Source organism: Ornithorhynchus anatinus, chromosome X5 (genome assembly GCF_004115215.2).
Source record: "Ornithorhynchus anatinus isolate Pmale09 chromosome X5, mOrnAna1.pri.v4, whole genome shotgun sequence".
Lineage (NCBI taxonomy): Eukaryota > Metazoa > Chordata > Mammalia > Monotremata > Ornithorhynchidae > Ornithorhynchus > Ornithorhynchus anatinus.
In genome coordinates this window covers 1,654,276-1,676,001 of record NC_041753.1, presented here as the reverse complement: position 1 = coordinate 1,676,001, position 21,726 = coordinate 1,654,276, and the positions used below count along the sequence as shown (strand labels likewise).

At 50.3% G+C, this 21,726-nt stretch overlaps 3 protein-coding genes across 3 annotated transcripts; 2 read left to right on the top strand and 1 right to left on the bottom strand.

Annotated features, from left to right (window-relative positions):
* Nucleotides 1–7,530: 7,530 nt before the first annotated feature.
* LOC114807964 (late cornified envelope protein 2A-like) lies at nucleotides 7,531–8,099 on the top strand. The gene has a single exon (XM_029054934.1). The coding sequence runs from the start codon at nucleotides 7,535–7,537 to the stop codon at nucleotides 7,904–7,906; it is 372 nt and encodes a 123-aa protein (XP_028910767.1). The 5' UTR covers nucleotides 7,531–7,534; the 3' UTR covers nucleotides 7,907–8,099.
* A 5,312-nt stretch (nucleotides 8,100–13,411) lies between these two features.
* LOC100089382 (late cornified envelope protein 2A-like) lies at nucleotides 13,412–14,011 on the bottom strand. The gene has a single exon (XM_001518749.2). The coding sequence runs from the start codon at nucleotides 14,009–14,011 to the stop codon at nucleotides 13,634–13,636; it is 378 nt and encodes a 125-aa protein (XP_001518799.1). The 3' UTR covers nucleotides 13,412–13,633.
* Nucleotides 14,012–20,921: 6,910 nt separating this feature from the next.
* LOC114807948 (late cornified envelope protein 2D-like) lies at nucleotides 20,922–21,487 on the top strand. The gene is made up of 2 exons (XM_029054865.1): nucleotides 20,922–21,043; nucleotides 21,137–21,487. The coding sequence occupies exons 1-2, from the start codon at nucleotides 20,922–20,924 to the stop codon at nucleotides 21,297–21,299; spliced, it is 285 nt and encodes a 94-aa protein (XP_028910698.1). The 3' UTR covers nucleotides 21,300–21,487.
* The last annotated feature ends 239 nt before the right edge of the window (nucleotides 21,488–21,726 follow it).

The following is a 21,726-nucleotide window of genomic DNA, read 5'->3' as shown; positions in this document are numbered from 1 at the left end:
TCCACATGGGGCTCACAGTCCTAATCCCCATTTTACAGATGAGGCCCAGAGGAGTTAAGTGATTTGCCCAAGGTCACACAGAAGACAAATGGCGGAGCAGGGATTAAAACCCAAGTCCTTCTCACTTCCAGGCCCGTGCTCTATCCACTAGGCCGTGCTGGGTATATATGCGGGTGTAGGAACAGAGGAAGTCTGTTTCCCTAGGGAGCTGGGAGGCCAACAATAAATAATAATAATAAATACTACTAATAAAAATCATTGTGGTATTTGTTAAACACTTACTATGTGTCAAGCACTGTTCTAAGTGCTGGAGAAGATGTAAGGTGATAATGCCAGACACAGTCCTTGTCTGACACATTGCTCACAATGTAAGTAGGAAGGAGAACAGGTATTAAATCCCCATTTTTACAGATGAGGTTACTGAGACACTGAGAAGTTAACTGACTTGCCCAAGTTAATTCAGTCGGCACCTGAGGGAGTGTGGTTCTGTGAAAAGAGCATGGGCTTGGGAGTCTGAGGACATGGGTTCTATCTCAACTCTGCCATTTGTCAGCTGTGTGACCTTGGGCAAGCCACTTAACGTCTCTATGCTTCAGTTACCTCATCTGTAAAGTGGGGATTAAGACTGTGAGCCCCACGTGGGACAACCTGATTACCTCATATCTACCCCAGCACTTAGAACAGTGCTTGGCACATAGTAAGCGCTTAACAAATACCGTAATTTTTATTAGCACAGGCCTGGGAGTCAGAAGGACCTGGGTTCTGAACCCGGCGATGCCACTTGTCTGCTGTGTGACCTTGGACAAGTCACTTCACTTCTCTGTGCCTCAGTTACTTAATCTTTAAAATGGGGATTAGGATTGTGAGCCTCATGTGGGACAGGGACTGGTTGATTAGCTTGTACATACCTCAGTGCTTTTAACAGTGCTTGACATGCAGTAAATGCTTAACAAATACCAAAATTTCTATTATTATTATTTTAGAATACAGGTCCTCTGTCTACCAGGTCCATGCTCTTTCCTCTAGACCACACTGCTCTTCAATACCAGCAGATCCCAGGGGGGTTGGACAGACTCATAGTCTTTGGGTCACTGGGGAGAGTCAGGGATGGAGAAGGGAGTCAGGGGTTTTGGATAGTCTGTGGTGGGTCACTGGGGAGAGTCAGGAATGTGGGATGGTCAGTGATGGATCACTGGGGAAGAGTCTAGATGGAGAGGGGACAATTACTGCTATCAGCAGAGACAGAGTCCTGGATTGGATGGGTTATGGGACTGAGCCAGGGAGAGAAATTATAAAAAAAGTTGCCGTCAAGACATCAATGGTTAAGGCTGCTATTCTTGTCTATTGTTTAATTATTAACAGTCCAGTGAATAACAAAATTGATGAATTATTCTTACACCTCAGCTAAACCTGACACTAACTCTGATACAGACCTTGACCCTAGCCCTGGCATTGACCCTGACCCTAACTCTGACCTTAGTCTTGATCCTAACCCTCACCCTCACCCTGGCCCTAATCCTAGCCCAACCCTAACCTCAACTTGAACTTGATGTTGTCTTAACCCCGAACTTCACTCAAAGCCTCTCCCTCCTCCTAGCCCTGACCCTGGCCTGAGCTATGGTCTTAACCCTAACAGATCCCTCCTAGTTCTGAGGAATAGGAGTGGGTGACTCCAGTTATGAAACCCATCTAAATGCTTTGAGATAGAGACCTTCACTGTGGAGCTGGGATGGGGTGAACAGGATCTTAAAATTTGGGATCACCTCAGCTGTGTCCGAGGAGAACTGGAAAATTCCTAAAGGATTGGCTGGAGTTTTCAGCTGCTGGAAAATGTTAGGCTTTGTATCTTTGGCTAAGGGGCAGGCAGAGGAACACAGGACCAGAATAGGGGAGACATTTACCCAGGATCACACAGAACATTCTTAGGCTGCTGTTCTGCCTGGTCAGGCCTTGTGTTCTTCAGTAAGGGCCATTCAGAGGATTACAAGACCAGAGAGGGTGAGACACTCGTCCAGAGTCACACAGCTCATTCCTAGCCTGCTAGTGTCCTTTGCTTCACATTCTCTTCGTAGATATAGGAGCAGATAGGCAGGGTAGGAATGTGCCATGTGACTCATTTTCCTCTATCATCCTGGACATGCCTTGACTCCTTGGATAAGGGCAGAGAGAGGAACGCAGGCCCAGAGAGGGTAAGACGCCTACCCAGAGTTACCTAGCATTCCAGAAACCCCATCACATCAGGCCTCCCCCATAATTCCTCTGTCCACACTACAGTTCCCAATTTCATTCTCTTCCTTTAGGGACAAAATCCAAATTTAGCTTAGGGTCCTCCATCCTAAAGGGGGCCTTCAGTGGGGATTATTAAGTCCAACCTCCTAACTAAATCCTCCTGCTGACATCCTTCTGTCCTGGGTTGCCCATCATGGAAACCCTCCCTCATTCACCCACCCTGGGTCCTCCTCCTTCTTGCCTTGACCACCAGGAATTTAAGCCTAACCACACTTCCTCTCACTTCATTGTCAGCACAAGCCCTCCTGTCCTGACCATCGACGGTAGGGGAAGGGATTATTATATTATTACAATAATAATGCTTGTTAAATTTTTACTATATGCTAGGCACTGTACTAAGCACTGAGGTAGATACAAGGATATCAAGCTGGATATAGCCCCTGTCCCACATGGACAAGCCGTGCTGGCCAGGACACATGCTCTTTCCATTAGGCCACACTGCTCCTTAATATCAGCAGATCCCGGGGGGTTAAAAAGACCTTAGCCCATCCACGGGGTCCCAACCTCCTTTTCCCAACAAGGACAAGAGAGAAATTGAAGTTCCTTATGGGCAGCGTTCCTTTCTATCTACTGTATTGTACTTTCCCAAGGGCTTAGCATAGTGTTCTGCACACAGTAAGCACTCAATAAATACCACTGATTTATTGAGTGAGTGAAGCAGCCTAGTGGATAGAGCATGGGCCTGAGAGTCAGAAGGTCATGGGTTCTGATACCGGCTCTGTCACTTGTCTGCTGGGTGACTTTGGGCAAGTCACTTAACTTCTGTGTGCCTCGATTCCCTCACCTGTCAAATGGGGATTAAGACTGTGAGCCCTATATGGGACAGGGACTGTGTCCAACCCGATTGTCTTATATCTACCCCAGCGTTTAGAATAGTGCCTGGTACATAGTAAACGCTTAACAAATACCATCATTATTATACACAGATTTTAGACTGTTGGCTGGGTTGTGGTGGTGACTGTAAACTGTGGTTGTGACTCCCTTCATTCGTTCATTCAAAGCATTTATTGAGTGCTTACTATGTGCAGAGCACTGTACTAAGTGCTTGGAATGTACAATTTGGCAACAGATAGAGACAATCCCTGCCCAATGACAGGTTTACAGTCTAATCGGGGGAAACGGATGGACAAAAACAAGACAACATAATCACGATGAATAGAATGTTGCAATGGCAGTGTCTCTGGCATTGACATTAGCCATAGCTGTGATTTTACAGTCACACATCTGTGTCTGGAGCTTTCATTGAGGTGGTGTGGCTGGCTATGAGTCTGGTTGTATTTGTAGCCATGACTTTGGTTTAGACTGTTGCTGAGGCTGTAACTATGGCCATTACTGTGACCATGGCTATGGCTGGTGGTGGTTGTATCAATTGGAGATTGTGGTTGTGGCTGTTGCTGTGGTTGTGATATGATTGTGGCTTTAACAGTGGTCACGGTAATGTCTTTGGCTGTGTCTGTGTCTTTATCTGCCGGTGGCTGTGATTGTGGTTGCGTTTATGACTGGCGGTGGTTATATAATAATAATAAGAATTGTGGTATTTGTTATGTGCTTACCATGTGCCAGGCTCTGGGGTGGATTCAAGTTAATCGGTTTGGACACAGTCCCTGTCCCACACGGAGCTCACAGTCTTAATCCCCATTTCACAGATGAGGCACAGAGAAGTGGAGTGTCTTGCCCAAGGCCACACAGCAGACACATGGCAGATCCGGGTTTAGAACCCATGACCTTCAGATTCCATGCTGTATACAATACGCCATGCTGCTTCCTGTGGCTGTGGTTATGATTGTAACTATGATTGTTGGCTTTGACTGTTATCATGGTTATATCTGTGGCAGTGGCTGTGATGCAGCATGGCCTGGTGGATAGAGCCGGGCATGGGAGTGAAAAGAACCTGGGTTCTAATCCCTGCTCTGCTGCTTGTCGGCTGTAGTGAACTTGGGCAAGTTACTTAACTTCTCTGTGCCTTAGTTACCTCCGTGAGCCCCAAGAAGGTTAGGGACTGAGTCTAACCTGATTACCTTCGGTCTACCTCAGCGCTTAGAACAGTGCCTGCCACATAGTAAGCCCTTAATAAATATTATAAAAAAAGCAGCGTGGCCTAGTGAAAAGAACATGGGCCTGCTGTGGGACCTTGGGCAAGTCATTTAACTTCTCTGGGTCTCGGTTCCCTCTTCTGCAAAATGGAGATTCAATGCCTGTTCTCCTTTCTACTTAGACTGTGAGCCCAATGTGGAACCTGATTATCTTGTATCTTTCTCAATGCTTAGTACAGTGCTTGGGTGCATAGGAAATGCTTAACAAATACCACTGTTATTATCATTCATATTTATTGAGCGCTTACTGTGGGCAGAGAGCTCTGTACTAAGTCTTTGTGAGAGTACAATATAACAATAAACAGACATATTCCCTGCCACGACAAGTTTTCAGTCTATAATCTGTGGCCATGAGTATGGCAATGTTTTTTGCTGTGGTTGTGACTATTACCCTGGTTTGACTGTAGTCATGGTTGTAGCTGCGGTTGTATTTGTGACCACGGCATGGCTCTGAACTTCCCTTCCCGAGCAGTAAGGAGCCCGAAACCAGCTCCTTTAACTGCAGTGTTGTGATTGTGTGTTGCATTGTATTTATCTTGTCAGTGTTTCTTCTCAGACCTCACCGACCTCCCAGCGTCCCCTGTTTTTTGTTTACTTGTTTTTTTGGTATTTGTTAAGCACTTACTATGGGCCAAGCACTGTACTAAACACCTAGGTAGATATAGTCCAGTTAGTCCTCTAGACTGTAAACTCCTTATGGGCAGGGAAAGTGTCTGCTAAGTCTTTTGTTTTGTACTCTCCCAAACTCTTAATACAGTAATCTCAATAAATACTATTGAATGAATAATCTGCACATAGTAAGCGCTCAATAAATACCATTGATTGATTGATGAATGCAAGACAGGTTGGACACAGCCCCCGTTCTACTTGGAGCTCACAGTCTAAGTAGGAGGGGTAAAATTTAATCCCTATTTTCAGATGAGGAAAACAACGAACAGAGAAGTTAAGTGACTTACCCAAGGTCACACAGCATACAAGTAATGGAGCTGGAATTAAAACAGAGGTCCTCTGATTCCCAGACCCATGCTCTATCCACTAGGTCATGCTGATTCTCTATTAGATTGAGTTCCTGAGGGTCAGGAACCAGCTTTGTTTATCCTTTGCATTCTTCCCCAATACTTTGCACACAATGGGTGCCTAATAAATTTCAATTAGTCAGTAATACTTATTGAGCTCCAACTGTGTATTTTGAGCTGTCCTGCATGCTTGAGGAGAGTACAGTAGTATGAGAAAACAAGATCCCAGCCCTCGAGGAGCTTTACAAAGAGCTTGGCTCTTGGATTTGCACCCTTTATTCACCCTTCCTTCAACCCCTCAGCACTTCTGTACACATCCACAGTTAATTTATTTATATTAATGTTTGTCTCCCCCTCTGGGCTGTAAGCTTGTTGTGAGCAGGGAACGTATCTACCACCTCTGTTATATTACACTCCTCCGAATGTTTAGTAAAGTGTTCTACACACAGTAAGCACTCAATAAATACAATTAATTGATTTCTAGTTTAGTGAGGGGCTGTCGATCTAGTGAACGATTAGGCTTGAAGAAGGGGATGGTGCATCTCTGACTTCGGATGGAGGGGTGGTTATGCCCCCTCCCTGGTCCCCTGAATGATCTCAGCACCTCTTTCCTCCTCCCCAATCCCAGGGCACAGATACCACCCGATGCCATGTATCGGAACTTCCCAAGAGGGTCTGGCGCCAAAGCCCGGATGTCTAGCGGTATCTAGAGACAAGCCACATGGTGTAGTGGGTTGAATATGGGCCTGGGAGTCAGAAGGTCATGACTTCTAATCCCGGCTCTGCCATTTATCTGCTGTGTGACCTTGAGCAAATCACTTCACTTCTCTAGGCCTCAGTTACCTCATCTGTAAAATGGAGATTGAGACTGTGAGCCCCATGTGAGACAGGGACTGTGTCCAACCCGATTTGCTTGTATCCATCCCAGCGCCTAGTACAGTGCCTGGCACATAGTAAGCGCTTAACAAATGCCACAATTAGTATTATGCGGATAACCGGGTTCCAGTAGGGGAATGGACCCAGCCTGGAGGATACCTGATGCAGACAGCAGAGTCCATCCGGGCTGCGAGGAAAATCCCGTGAGAGCCCAGATTAGCTCCAAGATCTGGGATAGGGAGCGGGAATCTGGAGCGGCGAGTTGGAACCCCAGGAATCCAGCCTCGGGGGTGTCCGGGGGAGGAGAAGTGCATTCTGACCAAGCCCCTCACCAGCTACTCGGGCGGGGTTAGAGGAATCCAGATCCGTGGGATGATGGGGGCGTGTCCGAGCGGCCAGTGGCGAAAGAGTCCGTGGCTCCTCCTCGTGTCCATGCTTTCCTCCACACACACACGCACAATCACGCGTGGGGCCCAGCTCGGATGGGGATAAAAGAGCTTCGGACCCGGGGCTTTTCACCGTCTCCACCGCCTGAAGGATCGAGCTCCCATTGCTGAGTAGCCGGTGAGTGTCCTTCGGGCCCCGGGGGAGGGACAAAGGGGACGGGGGAGAACGACAGAAGCTGAAGGAAGCCTGAACTGGGGAGAAAATAGAGCCGAGAGGGGAGTTTAGAAGGGGTTGGGGACGAGCGGCTGAAGGGAGGATGGAACTGAGAGACAGGGGATACATTGTGATAGAGAGAGAGGTAGGCTGTGGTTAGGGACAGAAGAAGGATGGAGGAAGGAGGAAGAATGAGACAGAGAGGCAGAGATGGAGGGGAACGGGGAATGAAAAGACATCTAGGGGAAGAGGGTTTGTTTAATAATTATGGCATTTGTTAAGCGTTTACTATGTGCCAGGAACTGTACTAAGCGATGAGGTGGATACGAGCAAATCGGGATAGACACAGTCCCTGCCCGACATGGGACTCACAGCCTCATCCCAGGCGCTGTACTAAGCGCTGGGGTGGATATAAGCAAATCGGGTTGGACCCATTCCCTGTTCCACCTGGGGCTCACAGTCTCATCCACCCACCCGAAGAGGGGACAGGTGCCTGGGGGCGGGGGTGGGGTGGTCTATCTGGAACGGTTCTGGCCCCCGGTCTAGGGGATGGGTCCTTGTCCGGATCGGGGTTCCGGGGGCGGCGCAGATGGAGCCGGGAGCTGAGACGTGGGGAGTTTGGGGTTGACTTCTAGGCTTCCCGACCCGTCGAGCAGCGAAATGTCCTGCCAGCAGAACCAGCAACAGGGCCCGCCCCCTCCCCAGTGCCCCCAGCAGTGCCAGCCGCCGCCCAAGTGCCCCCCGAAGTGTCCCCCCAAGTGCCCCCCGAAATGCCCTCCTAAGTGCCCGGCTCCGTGCCCGGCCCCGGCCTCTTGCTGCGGTTCCAGCTCGGGGGGCTGCTGCGGTTCCAGCTCGGGGGGCTGCTGCGGTTCCAGCTCGGGGGGCGGCGGCTGCTGCCTGTCTCATCACCGCCCTCGTCGCTCCCACCGGCTGCGGCACCGGAGCCGGCAGGAGTGTGAAGATTCCGGCTCCGGCTGCTGCCACGGCTCCGACTCCGGTTGCTGCCACGGCTCCGGCTCCGGCTGCTGCTGACGGGGGTCCCCGCCGCTGAACGACCCCCGAGACCCCTGCAGACCAAGGACCAGGACCCCAGCAGCCCCCGCCCCCAGCTCAGCCTGCTGCCCCTCTTCTTTCTCCATCAGCTGGTTCTAAAGCCCCGGACTTCTCCCCGACAAACGATGCTTAATCCCCGGGGTCCAGCCCCCTCTCCATTCTCCCCCGCAAACACGCCGCAATAAAGCTTCCCTCTTCACGATCCCGTCTTCTCTCTGGCTTCTTCTTCCTCCCGCTCCACACTCGGAGGATTATATCGCCTACAGGTTGAATTTCTGGGCATCTCCAGTTTTCAGAGGCCCAGAGAGGTTCGGTGACTTGAATGAGTCCCACTGCGTACTGGGGTAGAGATTCATTCATTCATTCAATAGTATTTATTGAGCGCTTACTATGTGCAGAGCACTGTTCTAAGCGCTTGGAATGTACAAATCGGTAACAGATAGAGACAGTCCATGCCCTTTGACGGGTTTACAGTCTAATTGGGGATTAGAGATGGCGCTAGAAACTTGGAGAAGGTGTCGCGGGGTCTGAGTCCTGAAGCCCCCTGGAGTATTACTGAGTTCCGTATTGGATAATAATTAATAATAATTATAGTGTTTGTTAGCGCTTACTATGTTCTAATTGCTGGGGTAGATAGAAGGTAATCGGGTTGTCCCACGTGGGGCTCAGAGTCTTAATCCTCATTTTACAGATGAGGTAACTGAGGTACAGAGAAGTGAAGTGGCTTGCCTAAGGTTATGCAGCAGATAAGGGGCGGAGTCAGGATTAGAACCCACATCCTCTGACTCCCAAGCCCGTGCTCTTGCCACCTAAACCACGCGGCTTCTCCAACTCATGCTGTTTCTCCAATTCCCAATTGGATAATCGGGAACCTACTGCAAAGGAAGCAGTGTGGTCTAGTGGGAAAAGCTTAGGCCTTGGAGTCAAAGGACCTCGGATCATTCATTCAATCATATTTATTGAGCGCTTATTGTGTGCAGAACACTTTACTAAGCGCTAGGGAGAGTACAATACAACAATAAACAGACACATTCCCTGCCCACAATGAGCTTGGGTTCTTATCCAGGCTCTGCCACTTGTATCTGTGCGACCTTGGGAAAATCACTTAATTTCTCTGGGCCTCAGCTTCCTCGTCTGTATAATGGGAATTAAATATCTGTTCCCTTCCTATTTAGACTGTGAACCTGATGAGGGTCAGGAAATTTGCCAGATCTGATTATCTTGGAGCTACCCCTGAGTTTGGCCCAAAGAAAGCACTTAACAAGAATTATTATTACTATTACTATTACTGGCCACTTAGTCTCTGGAAAGCATTACACTGAGCACTTGGGAGCATATGATAAAAATAGACACAACGTCTGACTTTGAAGAAGTTACAATCTAATGAGAGAGACAGACAGATACAGGTTTAATGAATGTGGAGGGAACAAGAGGGAAAAAGTAGATGCAAATGAAAGCCACAAAGGGAAGTAATAAATAAACTAATAAATAGAAAATGGAATAACAGAGAAATATATGATGGGACGACATGACCAAGGAGACCAGGGAAGGCCATTTTGAGGAGATGGCATACCAGGAGACTTTGAAGGTAGGGAAGGATTAGGACTTGGGGTCCCAGCTGTGGTCTTTCAGTCAATCATATTTATTGAGCGCTTACTCTGTGTAGGGCCTGAGAGTCAGAGGACCTGGATTCTAATCCTGGCTCCATTACTTGTCTGCTGTGGGACTTTGGACAAATCACTTTCATTTCTCTGTGCTTCAGTTCCCTCATCTGCAAAATGGAGATTCCATACCTGTTCTCCCTCTAATTTAGACTGTGAGCCCCAGGTCCATGTGGGACTTAATGATCTTGTATCTGCCTAGGGCTTAGAACAGGGCTTTGGCACATAGCTAGCACTTAACAAATACTACAATTACTTTTATTACGGGGGGGGGGGAGCAACACTTCATTAAATCGTATTTATTGAGCGCTCATTGTGTGCAGAGCACTGTACTATGCCCTTGGAAAGTACAATTCAGCAATAAAAAGAGACAATCCCTTCCCACACCGGGCTTACAATCTAGAAGGGGGAAGACAGACATCAAAACAATTAAACAGGCAGCAACATAAATAGAATTATAGGTATATACACTTTCTCAAGTCTTCCCAAAGTGGGCACTGGAAAAGAGCTGCTCTCTGGACCACTCCTCACCCGGTTCTCAATGATGCCACCGGGAATGACACCAACCCCCAGATGCCCCACCTTGGGAAGTGCCACCCAGTGGCCCAGCATTCCCAGAATGTGCCAACCAGGTGTGCTCAAGAGAGGCACACAGGCCAAGCTAGAGGGTTGGATGCCTTGCCCATTGAAGTAATTAGCATTCACCAGGAGTTAGTCAGTCATTCATATTTACTGAGTGCTTGCCGAGCACTGTATTAGCACTTGGTAGTATATTGTACTCTCCCAAGTGCTTAGTACAGTGCTTACTTAAACACAGTAAGCACTCAATAAATACGATTGAATGAATGAATGAATATAATAATAAACAGACACATTCCATGGCCACAAAGAGCTTACAGTCTAGAGGGGGAAACAGACATTAATATAAAAAATTAATTAAAGAGATGGACATAAGTGCTGTGGGGCTGGGAGAGGGGATGAATTAAGGGAGCAAGTCAGGGTGACACAAAAGAAAATGGGAGAAGAGGAAAGAAAAGGTGTTAGAGGCTTAGAAATCTGCCTTTATTTCTCAAGGCGAGTATCAAGGATTTGGTCATGAGACTGTAATAACAATAATAATAATTATCATTATTATTATGGTATTTGTTAAGTGCTTATTATGTGCCAAGCACTGTTCTAAGTGCTGGGGTAGATACAAGGTAATCAGGTTGTCCCACATGGGGCTCACAGTCTTAATCCCCATTTTACAGATGAAGTAACTGAGGCAGAGAGAAGTTAAGTGGCTTGCCCAAGGTCACGCAGCAGACAAGTGGCAGAGCTGGGATTAGAACCTATGTCCTCTGACTCCCAACCCCTTGCTCTTGCCACAAAGCCACACTGCTTAGCCACACTGCTAACCTTGTTGTGGGCAGGGAATATGCCTGCTTATTGTTATTTGTTATATGTAACTCTTCCAAGCGCTTAGTACAGTTCTCTGCACCCAGTAAGCACTCAATAAATGATTGCATGAGTGAATGAATATGCTACCTATCATTACTGCCACATTCCTGGTCTCACGCAATAAGCAGCGTGGCCTAGTGGAGAGAGCACTCGTCTGGAAATCAGAAGATCTGCATTCTAATCCTGGCTCTTCCACTTGTCTGCTGCCTGACCTTGGGCAAGTCACTTAACTTCTCTGTGCTTCCCTTTCCTCATCTATAAAATGGGGATCAAGAGTGTCAGCCCCATGTGGGACAGGGACTGTGTCCAACCTGATTATCTTGAATCTACCCCAGTGCTTAGTACAGTACCTGTCACAGAGTAAGCACTTAATGAATATTATCATCATCATCTTGACATCCTCTCTGTAAGACCCGGCTCTTGGGAATTTTCTTCCAGATGTTTCCTTTGAAAAATCCACCCTGACCTTGGGGATCCAAGTTAACAGAGCAGAAAGACTGCCTATAGTCTACTCCCACTCCACCTTCCTCGGACAAGAAAAAACGAGACCAGTGCAGGTCTTGCCTTGAACTATAATCCAAAGGGGAAGAACGGAAGAGGAAGCTGAAACAAAATCTGGCCCCTGTCAGTCAAGCCCTCCTGGGCCAATGGTTTCTGAGGCCAAACCTGCAGGGGTGGCAGCAGGATTGAGAGACCAGTGCTCGGAAATTCCAGGGCACCTGGTATTCCAAGTTGAAGGCCAGTGATTCCGTCCACCTCAGCCCTCACCACTGCCAACACCCTCCTCCTGTCTGAGATCACCCCCCCCCCCCCATGAAACCCTCTGGACTGCTGATAAGGCCGGGAAAGCAGGGAGGGGAGGCTGAGAGTCGAGAGGCAAGTACCGGCGTCTGGATATCACGTTTGATATTAATGTCTGTCTCCTCCTCTAGACTGTAAGCTCATTGTGGGCAGTGAATGTGCCTGTTTATTGTTGTATTATACTCCCCCAAGCATTTAATACAGTGCTCTGCACACAGTAAGCGCTCAGTAAATACGACTGAATGAATGGATGAATGAATGAATATTCGCTCCACTTCCAACACCACAGCACATTTTTTAATGACATTTGTTAAGCACTTACTATGTCCCAGGCACTGTTCTAAGCACTGGGGTAGATACAGTCTATGTCCCAAGTGGGGCTTAATCCCCATTTTACAGATGAGGTAACTGAGGCCCAGAGAAGTGATGTGACTTGCCCAAGGTCACACAGCAGTTAAGTGGAGGAGCAGGGTCTAGAACCCAGGTCCTTCTGACTTCTAGGCCCCTGCTCTATCCACTAGTCCATGCTGCTTCCCTACATATCTTTAAAAGTACATATCTTTAAATTATATATCATTAATTATTAATTCATGTTAATGTCTGTCTCCCCCTCTAAACTGTAAGCTTGTTATGGGCAGGGAATGTGTCTGCTAATTCCATTGTATGGTATTCTCTTAAGCACAAAGTACAGTGTTTTGCCAATTATTATTATTATTATTGTTATTATCAAATGCCATCGAGTAGATTCTGATTCGTAGCGACTCTATGGGTACATTTTCTTCAGAACACCCTATTTTTTGCCATAATCTGTAACCTTGCTAACGGTTCTTCCTGCACTGTTATTATGGATTCTATGGCTCTCGTCGCTGGCCGGCCTCTTCAACGTTTTAGCACTTAGTAAATAATAATAATAATAAAGTTGGTATTTGTTAAGTGCTTACTATGTGCAGAGCACTGTTATAATCGCTGGGGTAGATACAGGGTAATCAGGTTGTCCCACATAAGGCTCACAGTTAATCCCCATTTTACAGATGAGGTAACTGAGGCACAGAGAAGTTAAGTGACTTGCCCACAGTCACACAGCCGACAAGTGGCAGATCCAGGATTTGAACCCTTCGAACCCATGACCTCTGACTCCCAAGCCCGGGCTTTTTCCACTGAGCCACGCTTCAATAAATACCATTGATTGATTGATTGATTGATTTTTATTTTCACTCAGCGGCAGAGGAGGGAGGGGGTCCAAAAGAGAAGAAGGGAGGGGGGCGAGGAGAGGAGAGCTCTAAGGGTTTGAGGAGGAAGCAGGAGGAGAGAGAGCAAGCTGGAGGGAGCCGGGTGTCCCGGTCCTCGACAGGAGGTTGTGTAGGGGGGTGATGAAACTGGTAGCATCAGCTGCAGTCGAAATTGTATCTTGTATCTACCCACCTGATTACTCCAGTGCTTAGGACAGTGCAACAAATACTATTATTATTATTCCGTCAACCAGAAACAAATCCTTCCCCTCCTGGAGACCCCCAAACTCCGGCGGATCCCAAGAGGAAAGCATCAGGAGGCAGAGTACTGGAATCTTATTTATTGGGTTTGGGGGGACACGGGAAATAGGGTTCCGGGAGAAAGCACAGATCCAGGAGAGAAGGCGCAGAGGCCCCGGGGACGAGAGGTGGAAGGAGAAAGAAGGAGGTGGAGAGAGGCCGGTAGACTCCAGGCTGGACGTGGTGGGGGCTTCCAGTCCTTCCCCTAGGATAGGGGGAGGGAGGCAGGCTAGGATGGGAGTGGGCGCATTGGTGGTGTGAGCCCAGAGATAAACTCAGCAGCAGCCGGAATTGTCGTCGCAGCACTCGGGGCTCTGGTGCCGGCGGCGGTGGAAGAGACGGGGCCGGCGGTGATGGTGGTGAGACAGGCAGCAGCCGCCGCCCCCGGAGCTGGAACCGCAGCAGCCCCCCGAGCTAGAACCGCAGCAGCCTCCCGAGCTGGAACCGCAGCAGCCCCCAGAGCTAGAGCCGCAGCAGCCCCCAGAGCTGGAGCCACAGCACGAGGCCGGAGCAGGGCACGGAGCCGGGCACTTAGGAGGGCACTTGGGAGGGCATTTCGGGGGACACTTCGGGGGGCACTTGGGCGGCGGCTGGCACTGCTGGGGGCACTGGGGCGGGGGCGGGCACTGCTTCTGGTTCTGCTGGCAGGACATCTCGCGGCTCGACGGATCGGGAAGCCTGGAAGTCAACCCCGACCCCCCGCACACGTCTCAGCTCCCAGCTCCGTCTGCACCGCCCCCGGGACCCCGACCCGGACGCGGACAGACCCCGCGGGGCAGGAGGGATCCCCGAGGGCCAGGGCCGGGCCAGAAAGGGGCCTGATAGACCCCCACAACGGCCATCCACCCGACCCCATCTCGGGGAGGGGGGCAAAAAACCCGGCCCCCCTGCGCGTCTACGTCCCCCATCTCTGTGTCTCTGATATTGTCTGGTTCTCCCTCTCTTGATCTCTCGTATTGTCTCCCTCCATCTCCCTCCCTCTGATTTTACCCATATTTAAGCTCTTTCTCATCTCTCCATCTTTCTGCCTCTACCTCTGGCCGTTTCCTTTCTCTCATCCTCTCCATCTCTTTGTCTCTCTCTCTCTCTCCATAGCTCTGTCTCTCTCCATCTTCTCTCTACCCTATAACCCTATATCTCAGTCTATCCCTCTCTCTCTCTCCATCTCTGTCTTCCCTGCTTCGGTAGCTTTAACCATAAGCCTCTTCCCCACGAGTCATTCTGGATCTGTCTTCTCCTCCCTCATCTTCTCATTCTCCTCCTGCCCCACACTCCTCCGTTCTACCTTCTGTCACTGCCGACTTTTCTGTCTCAGCTCTTCTCCTCGATCGCCCCTCTCCTCCCTCCAGTTCTCTAGGGACACTCACCCAAGAGAGATCGATCGACCGGCAATGAGATCCCCAAGACGGAGGCTGCTGTGAAGACGATGAAGACAGCCAGGTCCCGAGTCCTTTTATCCCCCTCCAGGCTGGGCCTCGTGGAGTGTCTGTGTCACAGCCTGGGGACTGAATCAGGGCCCTCGTGCCATAGGGACGACTCCCCTCATTCCCCGGCTAGTTTCCACCACTGTGGGGGTGGGGGCGTTGCCTTGTGAGCCCTGGACTCAGACTCTGACCCTCCAGGAAAGGGCGGACCAGAGGTCACACGTGCGCGGGTCCCCACCCGATTCCCATCCCGGTGAATGTGGTTCTTTTCATGAGTCAGGATTCGGGGTTTAGAGCAGAAAGAGATGTGTCCAGGGCTATATAGAATTGGATCCCCTTTTCTCTTTTTCCGAGGGGAGGGAGGGAGCAGAAGGTTCAAGTGTATGCTAAGATTACCACGTGCTTGCTCAAGGTTTACTCTGCACATACTCATGACTGGCTATACACATGCTTGGCGACCCAGCCAGAGCTTATGGAGTGCTGAAGAAATTTCACCCACCACGGGGACTCTAGAGGAGTGTGTGTAAGAGTCTTCTTTTAAGCAAGTATGAGATTGACCTCCAGCCTCCCAGGATTATCTTGGCTAACACTGCTCTCCCGGGGGCTTGCCTACCTTGGCTTTTAGCTTCCCGCTCCCTGCAGTAGCAGCCAGGAATATTCCCATCAGATTGATGGTGTTCTCGACCCCATTACCCTCTATTCCTGCTAGAAGATTTCCTGCCCCTCTCCCCAAGACCACCTGGGCATGTCACTGCCACCATCCAATGACTTCAAATAATAATAATAATTATGGTATTTGTTAAGTGCTTACTTTGCGCCAGGCACTGTACTAGGCCCAGGGTTGGATACAAGCAAATCAGGTTGGTCCCAGTCCCTGTCTCACATGGAGCTCTTAATCTCAATCCCCATTTTACAGATGAGGTAACTGAGGACCCGAGAAGTGGAGTGATTTACCCAAGGTCACACGGGAGGCAAGTGATGGATCTAGGATTAGAACCCAGGACTTTCTGACTCACAGGCCCATTCTCTATCCACTAGGCCATGCTGCACCTGTACCTTCTCTTCCCAGCCTTTCTTCCTCCCTCCAGCTCTTCGAGTGAAGAGAAACATCATGGCTGAGTGGATAGAGATTAGACCTGGAAGTCAGAAGGACCTGGATTCTAATCCCAACTCTGCCATTTGTCTGCTGTGAGACCTTGGGCAAGTCATTTAACTTTTCTGTGCCTCAGTTATGTCATCTGTAAAATGGGGAGTAAGACTGTGGACCCCATGTGGGATAGGGACTGAATCCAACTTGATTCGCTTGTATCTACCCCAGCGCTCAGAAGAGTCCTTGGCACATAGTAAGAGCTTAACAAATACCATCATTATTATTCCAGTGAATGCTAAATCTCCCTCCTGGTCCCACTGCCAGGGATAACCCCGAGGCTGCTGTCTTTCTGATATCTCCTAGAGGTTTGGGAACATGCTTCTGTCAGTGATTGTACTCCTCCAGCCCCAGCACAGTACTCTGCACTACCACTGATGACGATGATGATGGCAGGGGCAGCTGGAGGCAGAGAGGGGAGAGGAAAGGCAGAGAGGAAGGGGGAGCTGGTCCTACCTCTGCCCTGGAACACCTTCCCTCCTGAAATTCGACAGACAATTACTCTTTCCCCCTTCAAAGATTTTTTGAAGTCACATCTCCTCCAAGAGACCTTCCCTGACCAAGCCCTTCTTTCCTCTTCTCCCTCTCCCTTCTGCATCGCCCTGCCTTGCTCCCTTCATTCATCCCCTCTCCCAGCCACACAACACTTATGAACATGTCTGTCATTGATTTATTTCTATTAATGTCTGTTTTCCCCTCTAGACTGTAAGATAATTATAATAATAATGATAGTATTTGTTAAGCGCTTACTATTTGCCAAGCACTGTTCTAAGCGCTGGGGTAGATCCAAGGTAATCAGGTTGTCCCACGTGGGGCTCACAGTCTTAATCCCCATTTTACAGATGAGGTAACTGAGGCACAGAGAAGTGAAGTGACTTGCCCAAAGTGACACAGCTATGTGGCAGAGTCAGGATTAGAACCCACGTCCTCTGACTCCCAAGCCCGTGCTTTTTCCACTAAGCCTCGCTGCTTCTCAAGCACGCTCTCCCAAGCGTTTATTACAGTCCTCTGCACACAGAAAGCGCTCTGAATGATCTGACCTACAGTGCCCTCCCTGGCCCTTCCCTTCCTCGAGGTCCGGGGTTTGACATCAGGGCTCCCACAGTAACGCCCCCACCCCCGCGGAAGTGGAATCTGGCTGGGGAATGCAGGGGAGCCCGGAGCCTGGGCTTCTGCAGAGGAGGGGCAGGAGAGGGGGACGCCAGCACTTGGGAGGACTCCGACTCCGGCTGCTGCTGACGGGGTCTCTCACTGAGAAGCGACCCCCTTCCGAGAGCCTTGAGCCTCCCATCCTCTGCTCCGCCCTGCTTCTTCCCATCCCGGTGTTCCCTCTCCTTACCCCCTCCTCCTCCCTCCTTCCCTCTCCCCTTCCCCTGGATCCCATTCATTCACTCAGTCAATCTTATTTATTAAGCGCTTACTGTGTGCAGAGGACTGTACTAAGTGTTTGGGAGAGTACAACATTAAACGGACACATTCCCTGCCCAGAACGAGCTTACAGTCCCTTTAGACTGGACTCTCCTTTCTTCACTTCAAATGCTCATCAGTAAAGTTTCTGTTCACCAACCCATTGTCTCGTTCCTACCATAAATCGAGATTTTTGATACATCATCATATCATCATATATGTATGATTTAGTGGAAGGAGCATGGGAGTGGAAGTCAGAGGTGGTGTGTTCTAACCCGGCTCTGCCACTTGTCAGGTCTGTGATGTGGGGCAAATCACTTCACTTCTCTGTGCCTCAGTTACCTCATCTGTGAAATGGGGATTAAGACTGTGAGCCCCACGTGGGACAACCTGATTACCTTGGATCTACCCCAGAGCTTAGAACGGTACTTGGCACATAGTAAGCGCCTAACACATACCATCATTATTATTATTATTATCAAACCCGATTTGCTTGTAACCACCCCAGCACTTAGAACAATGCTTGGCAAAGAATAAGCCTTTAACAAACACTATTATTACTATTATTACCTCCTCTAGCCAAAAGTTCGATGTGCAGCAGGGCTGTGGGTTCGGGTAGGGGTGGGGAGAGCGGAAGACACTTGCAGTGATCTTTGTCCATTATTTGAAGGCACAGCTGGTGGAGGTCGGGAGGAAAGATGAAGAGGAGAAAAAGAAACACAGGTGAGAGAAAGGCAGAGCTGGAGGATAAGTGGGGGCGATAACTTTTGTCAGCGATAACCTTGTTAGAAGCAGAAAATATCCCTGGAGGGAACTCACTCTGACAAAATGAAAGACAATTCGGTCCAAGGTGCCCCTCCCCTCCCCTAAACAGAGTGTAATGGATAGAGCACGGGCCTGGGAGTCAGAAGGCCATGTGTTCTAATCCTGTCTCCTCCATTTGTCTGCTGTGTGACCTTGGGCAAATCACTTCACTTCTCTGTGCTTCAGTTCCCTCAACTGTAAACTGAGGATTGAGGCTGTGAGCCCCACGTGGGACAGGAACTCTGTCCAACCCGATTTGCTTGTAGCCAGCCCAGAGTGGATAAACTCCCTGGCACACAGTAAGCACTTAACAAATACCAAAATTATTATTATTATTATCCCCATCTTGTGGGAAGATTTGATTAGAATGAGGAGAGACACATAGAGAGACCCAGAGAAAGACAGAAACACAGAGACAGAAACGCTATTACACTCACAGAAAGGGACAGAAACAAGGAGTGGAACATAGACGAAGCAGAAATACGAGAGACACGAGTTGATTCAGAAAAAAGGATAGAGCGAGAGAGGGGTCGTGTCGTCCCCTCCTTCCCTTCCTCCATGCCTGCAGACTGATCCAAGTACATGCTTCCCTCTAATCCCATTTCCACCTCCCACTCCAGACATTACCCCCACCCCATCCTGCTCTCCCTCCCCTAGTTTCTCCCCTGCCCCATTCAAGACCCGGATTCGGGTCCTATCTCTGCCGGTGGCCTGCTGGGTGACCCATGGGCAAGTTCCTGAAACTGTGGGCCTAGGTTTCCTCCATTGTAAAATGGGGAGCGGGTCCCAGCTCTCCCTCTCTCTCAAGCTGCGAACACTGTGTGGGACAGGGACCGTGTCCTCTCTCATTCTCTCATTCTACCCCGGGGCTAAGCTCAGTGTTTGGCACCTAGAAAGCATTTCAGAAATATAGAAATTATAATTACTTGGTATACAGTAGAAGCAACATGGAATATTGGATAGATCATGGGCCTGGGACTCTGAAGGTCATGGGTTCTAATCCTGACCTTGCCACTTGTCTGCATGTGATCTTGGGCAAGTCACTTCACTTCTCTGGTCCTCAGTGACCTCATCTGTAAAATGGGGATTAAGACTAAGAGCCTGACATGAGATGGACTGTGTCCAACCTGATTTGCTGGTATCCACCACTGCGCCTAGAACAGTGCCTGGCACAAAGTAATCACTTAACAAATACCATTATTATTATTATTATTATTATTATTCGAAGTCATTGGATGGTGGCAATGACATGCCCAGGTGGTCTTGGGGAGAGGGGCGGGAAATCTTCTAGCAGGAGTAGAGGGTAACAGGGTCAAGAACACCATCAATCCAATGGGAATGTTCCTGGCTGCTACTGCAGGGAACAGGATGCTAAAAGCCAAGGTAAGCAAGCCTCTGGGGAGCAGTGTTAGCCAAGGGGATCCCAGGAGGCTGAGGGTCAATCTCACACATGCTTAATCAAAGACTCTCACATACACTCCTCTAGAGTCCCGGTGGAGCATGGAATTTCTTCAGCACTTCACACGCTCCGGCTGGGTGGCCGAGCAAGCGTGTAGCCAGTCATGACCTTGTGCAGAGTAAACCCTGAGCATGCACGTGGTAATCCTAGCATACACTTAAACCCATCGGGCACTTCCTACTCCCTCCCTCCCCCCGGAAAAAGAGAAAAGGGGATCCAATTCCCTACCCCTGGACACATCTCTTTCCGCTCCAAACTCCAAATCCTAACTCATGAGGGGAACCACGTCAACGGGATGGGAATTGGGTCTGGGGGGACCGGCACACGTGTGACCTCTGGTCTGCTCTTTCCTGGAGGGTCAGAGTCTGAGTCCAGGGCTCACAAGGAAACGCCCCCGCCCCCACAGTGGTGGAAACTAGCCGGGGAATGAGGGGAGTCGTCCCCATGGCACGAGGGCCCTGATTCAGGTCCCCAGGCCGTGACACAGTCACTCCACGAGGCCCAGCCTGGAGAGGGATAAAAGGACTGTGGGCCCCGGTTGTCTTCACCGTCTCCACAGCAGCCTCCGTCTTGGGGATCTCATCGCCGGTCGATCGATCTCTCTTGGGTGAGTGCCCTGGGGAACTGGAGGGAGGAGAGGGGCGATCGAGGGGGAGAGCTGAGACAGAAAGGTCGGCAGTGACAGAAGGTAGAACGGAGGAGTGTGGGGTAGGAGAATGAGAAGACGAGGGAGAAGAAGACAGAACTAGAAGGACTCGTGGGGAAGAGGTTTACGGTTAAAGCTACTAAAGCAGGGAAGACAGAGTTGGAGAGAGAGAGAGGGATAGACTGAGATACGTTATAGGGTAGAGAGAAGATGGAGAGAGACAGAGTTATGGAGAGAGAGAGAGACAAAGAGATGGAGAGGATGAGAGAAAGGAAACGGCCAGAGGTAGAGGCAGAAAGATGGAGAGATGAGAAAGAGCTTAAATATGGGTAAAATCAGAGGGAGGGAGATGGAGGGAGAGGGAGGGAGACAAAACGAGACATCAAGAGAGGGAGAACCAGACAATATCAGAGACACAGAGATGGGGGACGTAGACGCGCAGGGGGGCCGGGTTTTTTGCCCCCCTCCCCGAGATGGGGTCGGGTGGATGGCCGTTGTGGGGGTCTATCAGGCCCCTTTCTGGCCCGGCCCTGGCCCTCGGGGATCCCTCCTGCCCCGCGGGGTCTGTCCGCGTCCGGGTCGGGGTCCCGGGGGCGGTGCAGACGGAGCTGGGAGCTGAGACGTGTGCGGGGGGTCGGGGTTGACTTCCAGGCTTCCCGATCCGTCGAGCCGCGAGATGTCCTGCCAGCAGAACCAGAAGCAGTGCCCGCCCCCGCCCCAGTGCCCCCAGCAGTGCCAGCCGCCGCCCAAGTGCCCCCCGAAGTGTCCCCCGAAATGCCCTCCCAAGTGCCCTCCTAAGTGCCCGGCTCCGTGCCCTGCTCCGGCCTCGTGCTGTGGCTCCAGCTCTGGGGGCTGCTGCGGCTCTAGCTCTGGGGGCTGCTGCGGTTCCAGCTCGGGAGGCTGCTGCGGTTCTAGCTCGGGGGGCTGCTGCGGTTCCAGCTCCGGGGGCGGCGGCTGCTGCCTGTCTCACCACCATCACCGCCGGCCCCGTCTCTTCCATCGCCGCCGGCACCAGAGCCCCGAGTGCTGCGACGACAATTCCGGCTGCTGCTGAGTTTATCTCTGGGCTCACACCACCAATGCGCCCACTCCCATCCTAGCCTGCCTCCCTCCCCCTATCCTACGGGAAGGACTGGTCTGAGCCCCCACCACGTCCAGCCTGGAGTCTACCGGCCTCTCTCCACCTCCTTCTTTCTCCTTCCACCTCTCGTCCCCGGGGCCTCTGCGCCTTCTCTCCTGGATCTGTGCGTTCTCCCGGAGCCCTATTTCCCGTGTCCCCCCAAACCCAATAAATAAGATTCCAGTACTCTGCCTCCTGATGCTTTCCTCTTGGGATCCGCCGGAGTTTGGGGGTCTCCAGGAGGGGAAGGATTTGTTTCTGGTTGACGGAATAATAATAATAACAATAGTATTTGTTGCACTGTCCTAAGCACTGGGGTAGATACACGGTAATCAGGTGGGTGGATACAAGCTAATCAAGT

Coding starts and splice junctions, on each gene's coding strand:
- LOC114807948 (XM_029054865.1), top strand. CDS start 20,922: ATGTCCTGCCAGCAGAACCAGAAGCAGTGCCCGCCCCCGCCCCAGTGC. Junction 21,044..21,136: donor CCTCCCAAGTGCCCTCCTAA/GTGCCCGGCTCC, acceptor CTGCGGTTCCAG/CTCGGGAGGCTGCTGCGGTT.
- LOC114807964 (XM_029054934.1), top strand. CDS start 7,535: ATGTCCTGCCAGCAGAACCAGCAACAGGGCCCGCCCCCTCCCCAGTGC.
- LOC100089382 (XM_001518749.2), bottom strand. CDS start 14,011: ATGTCCTGCCAGCAGAACCAGAAGCAGTGCCCGCCCCCGCCCCAGTGC.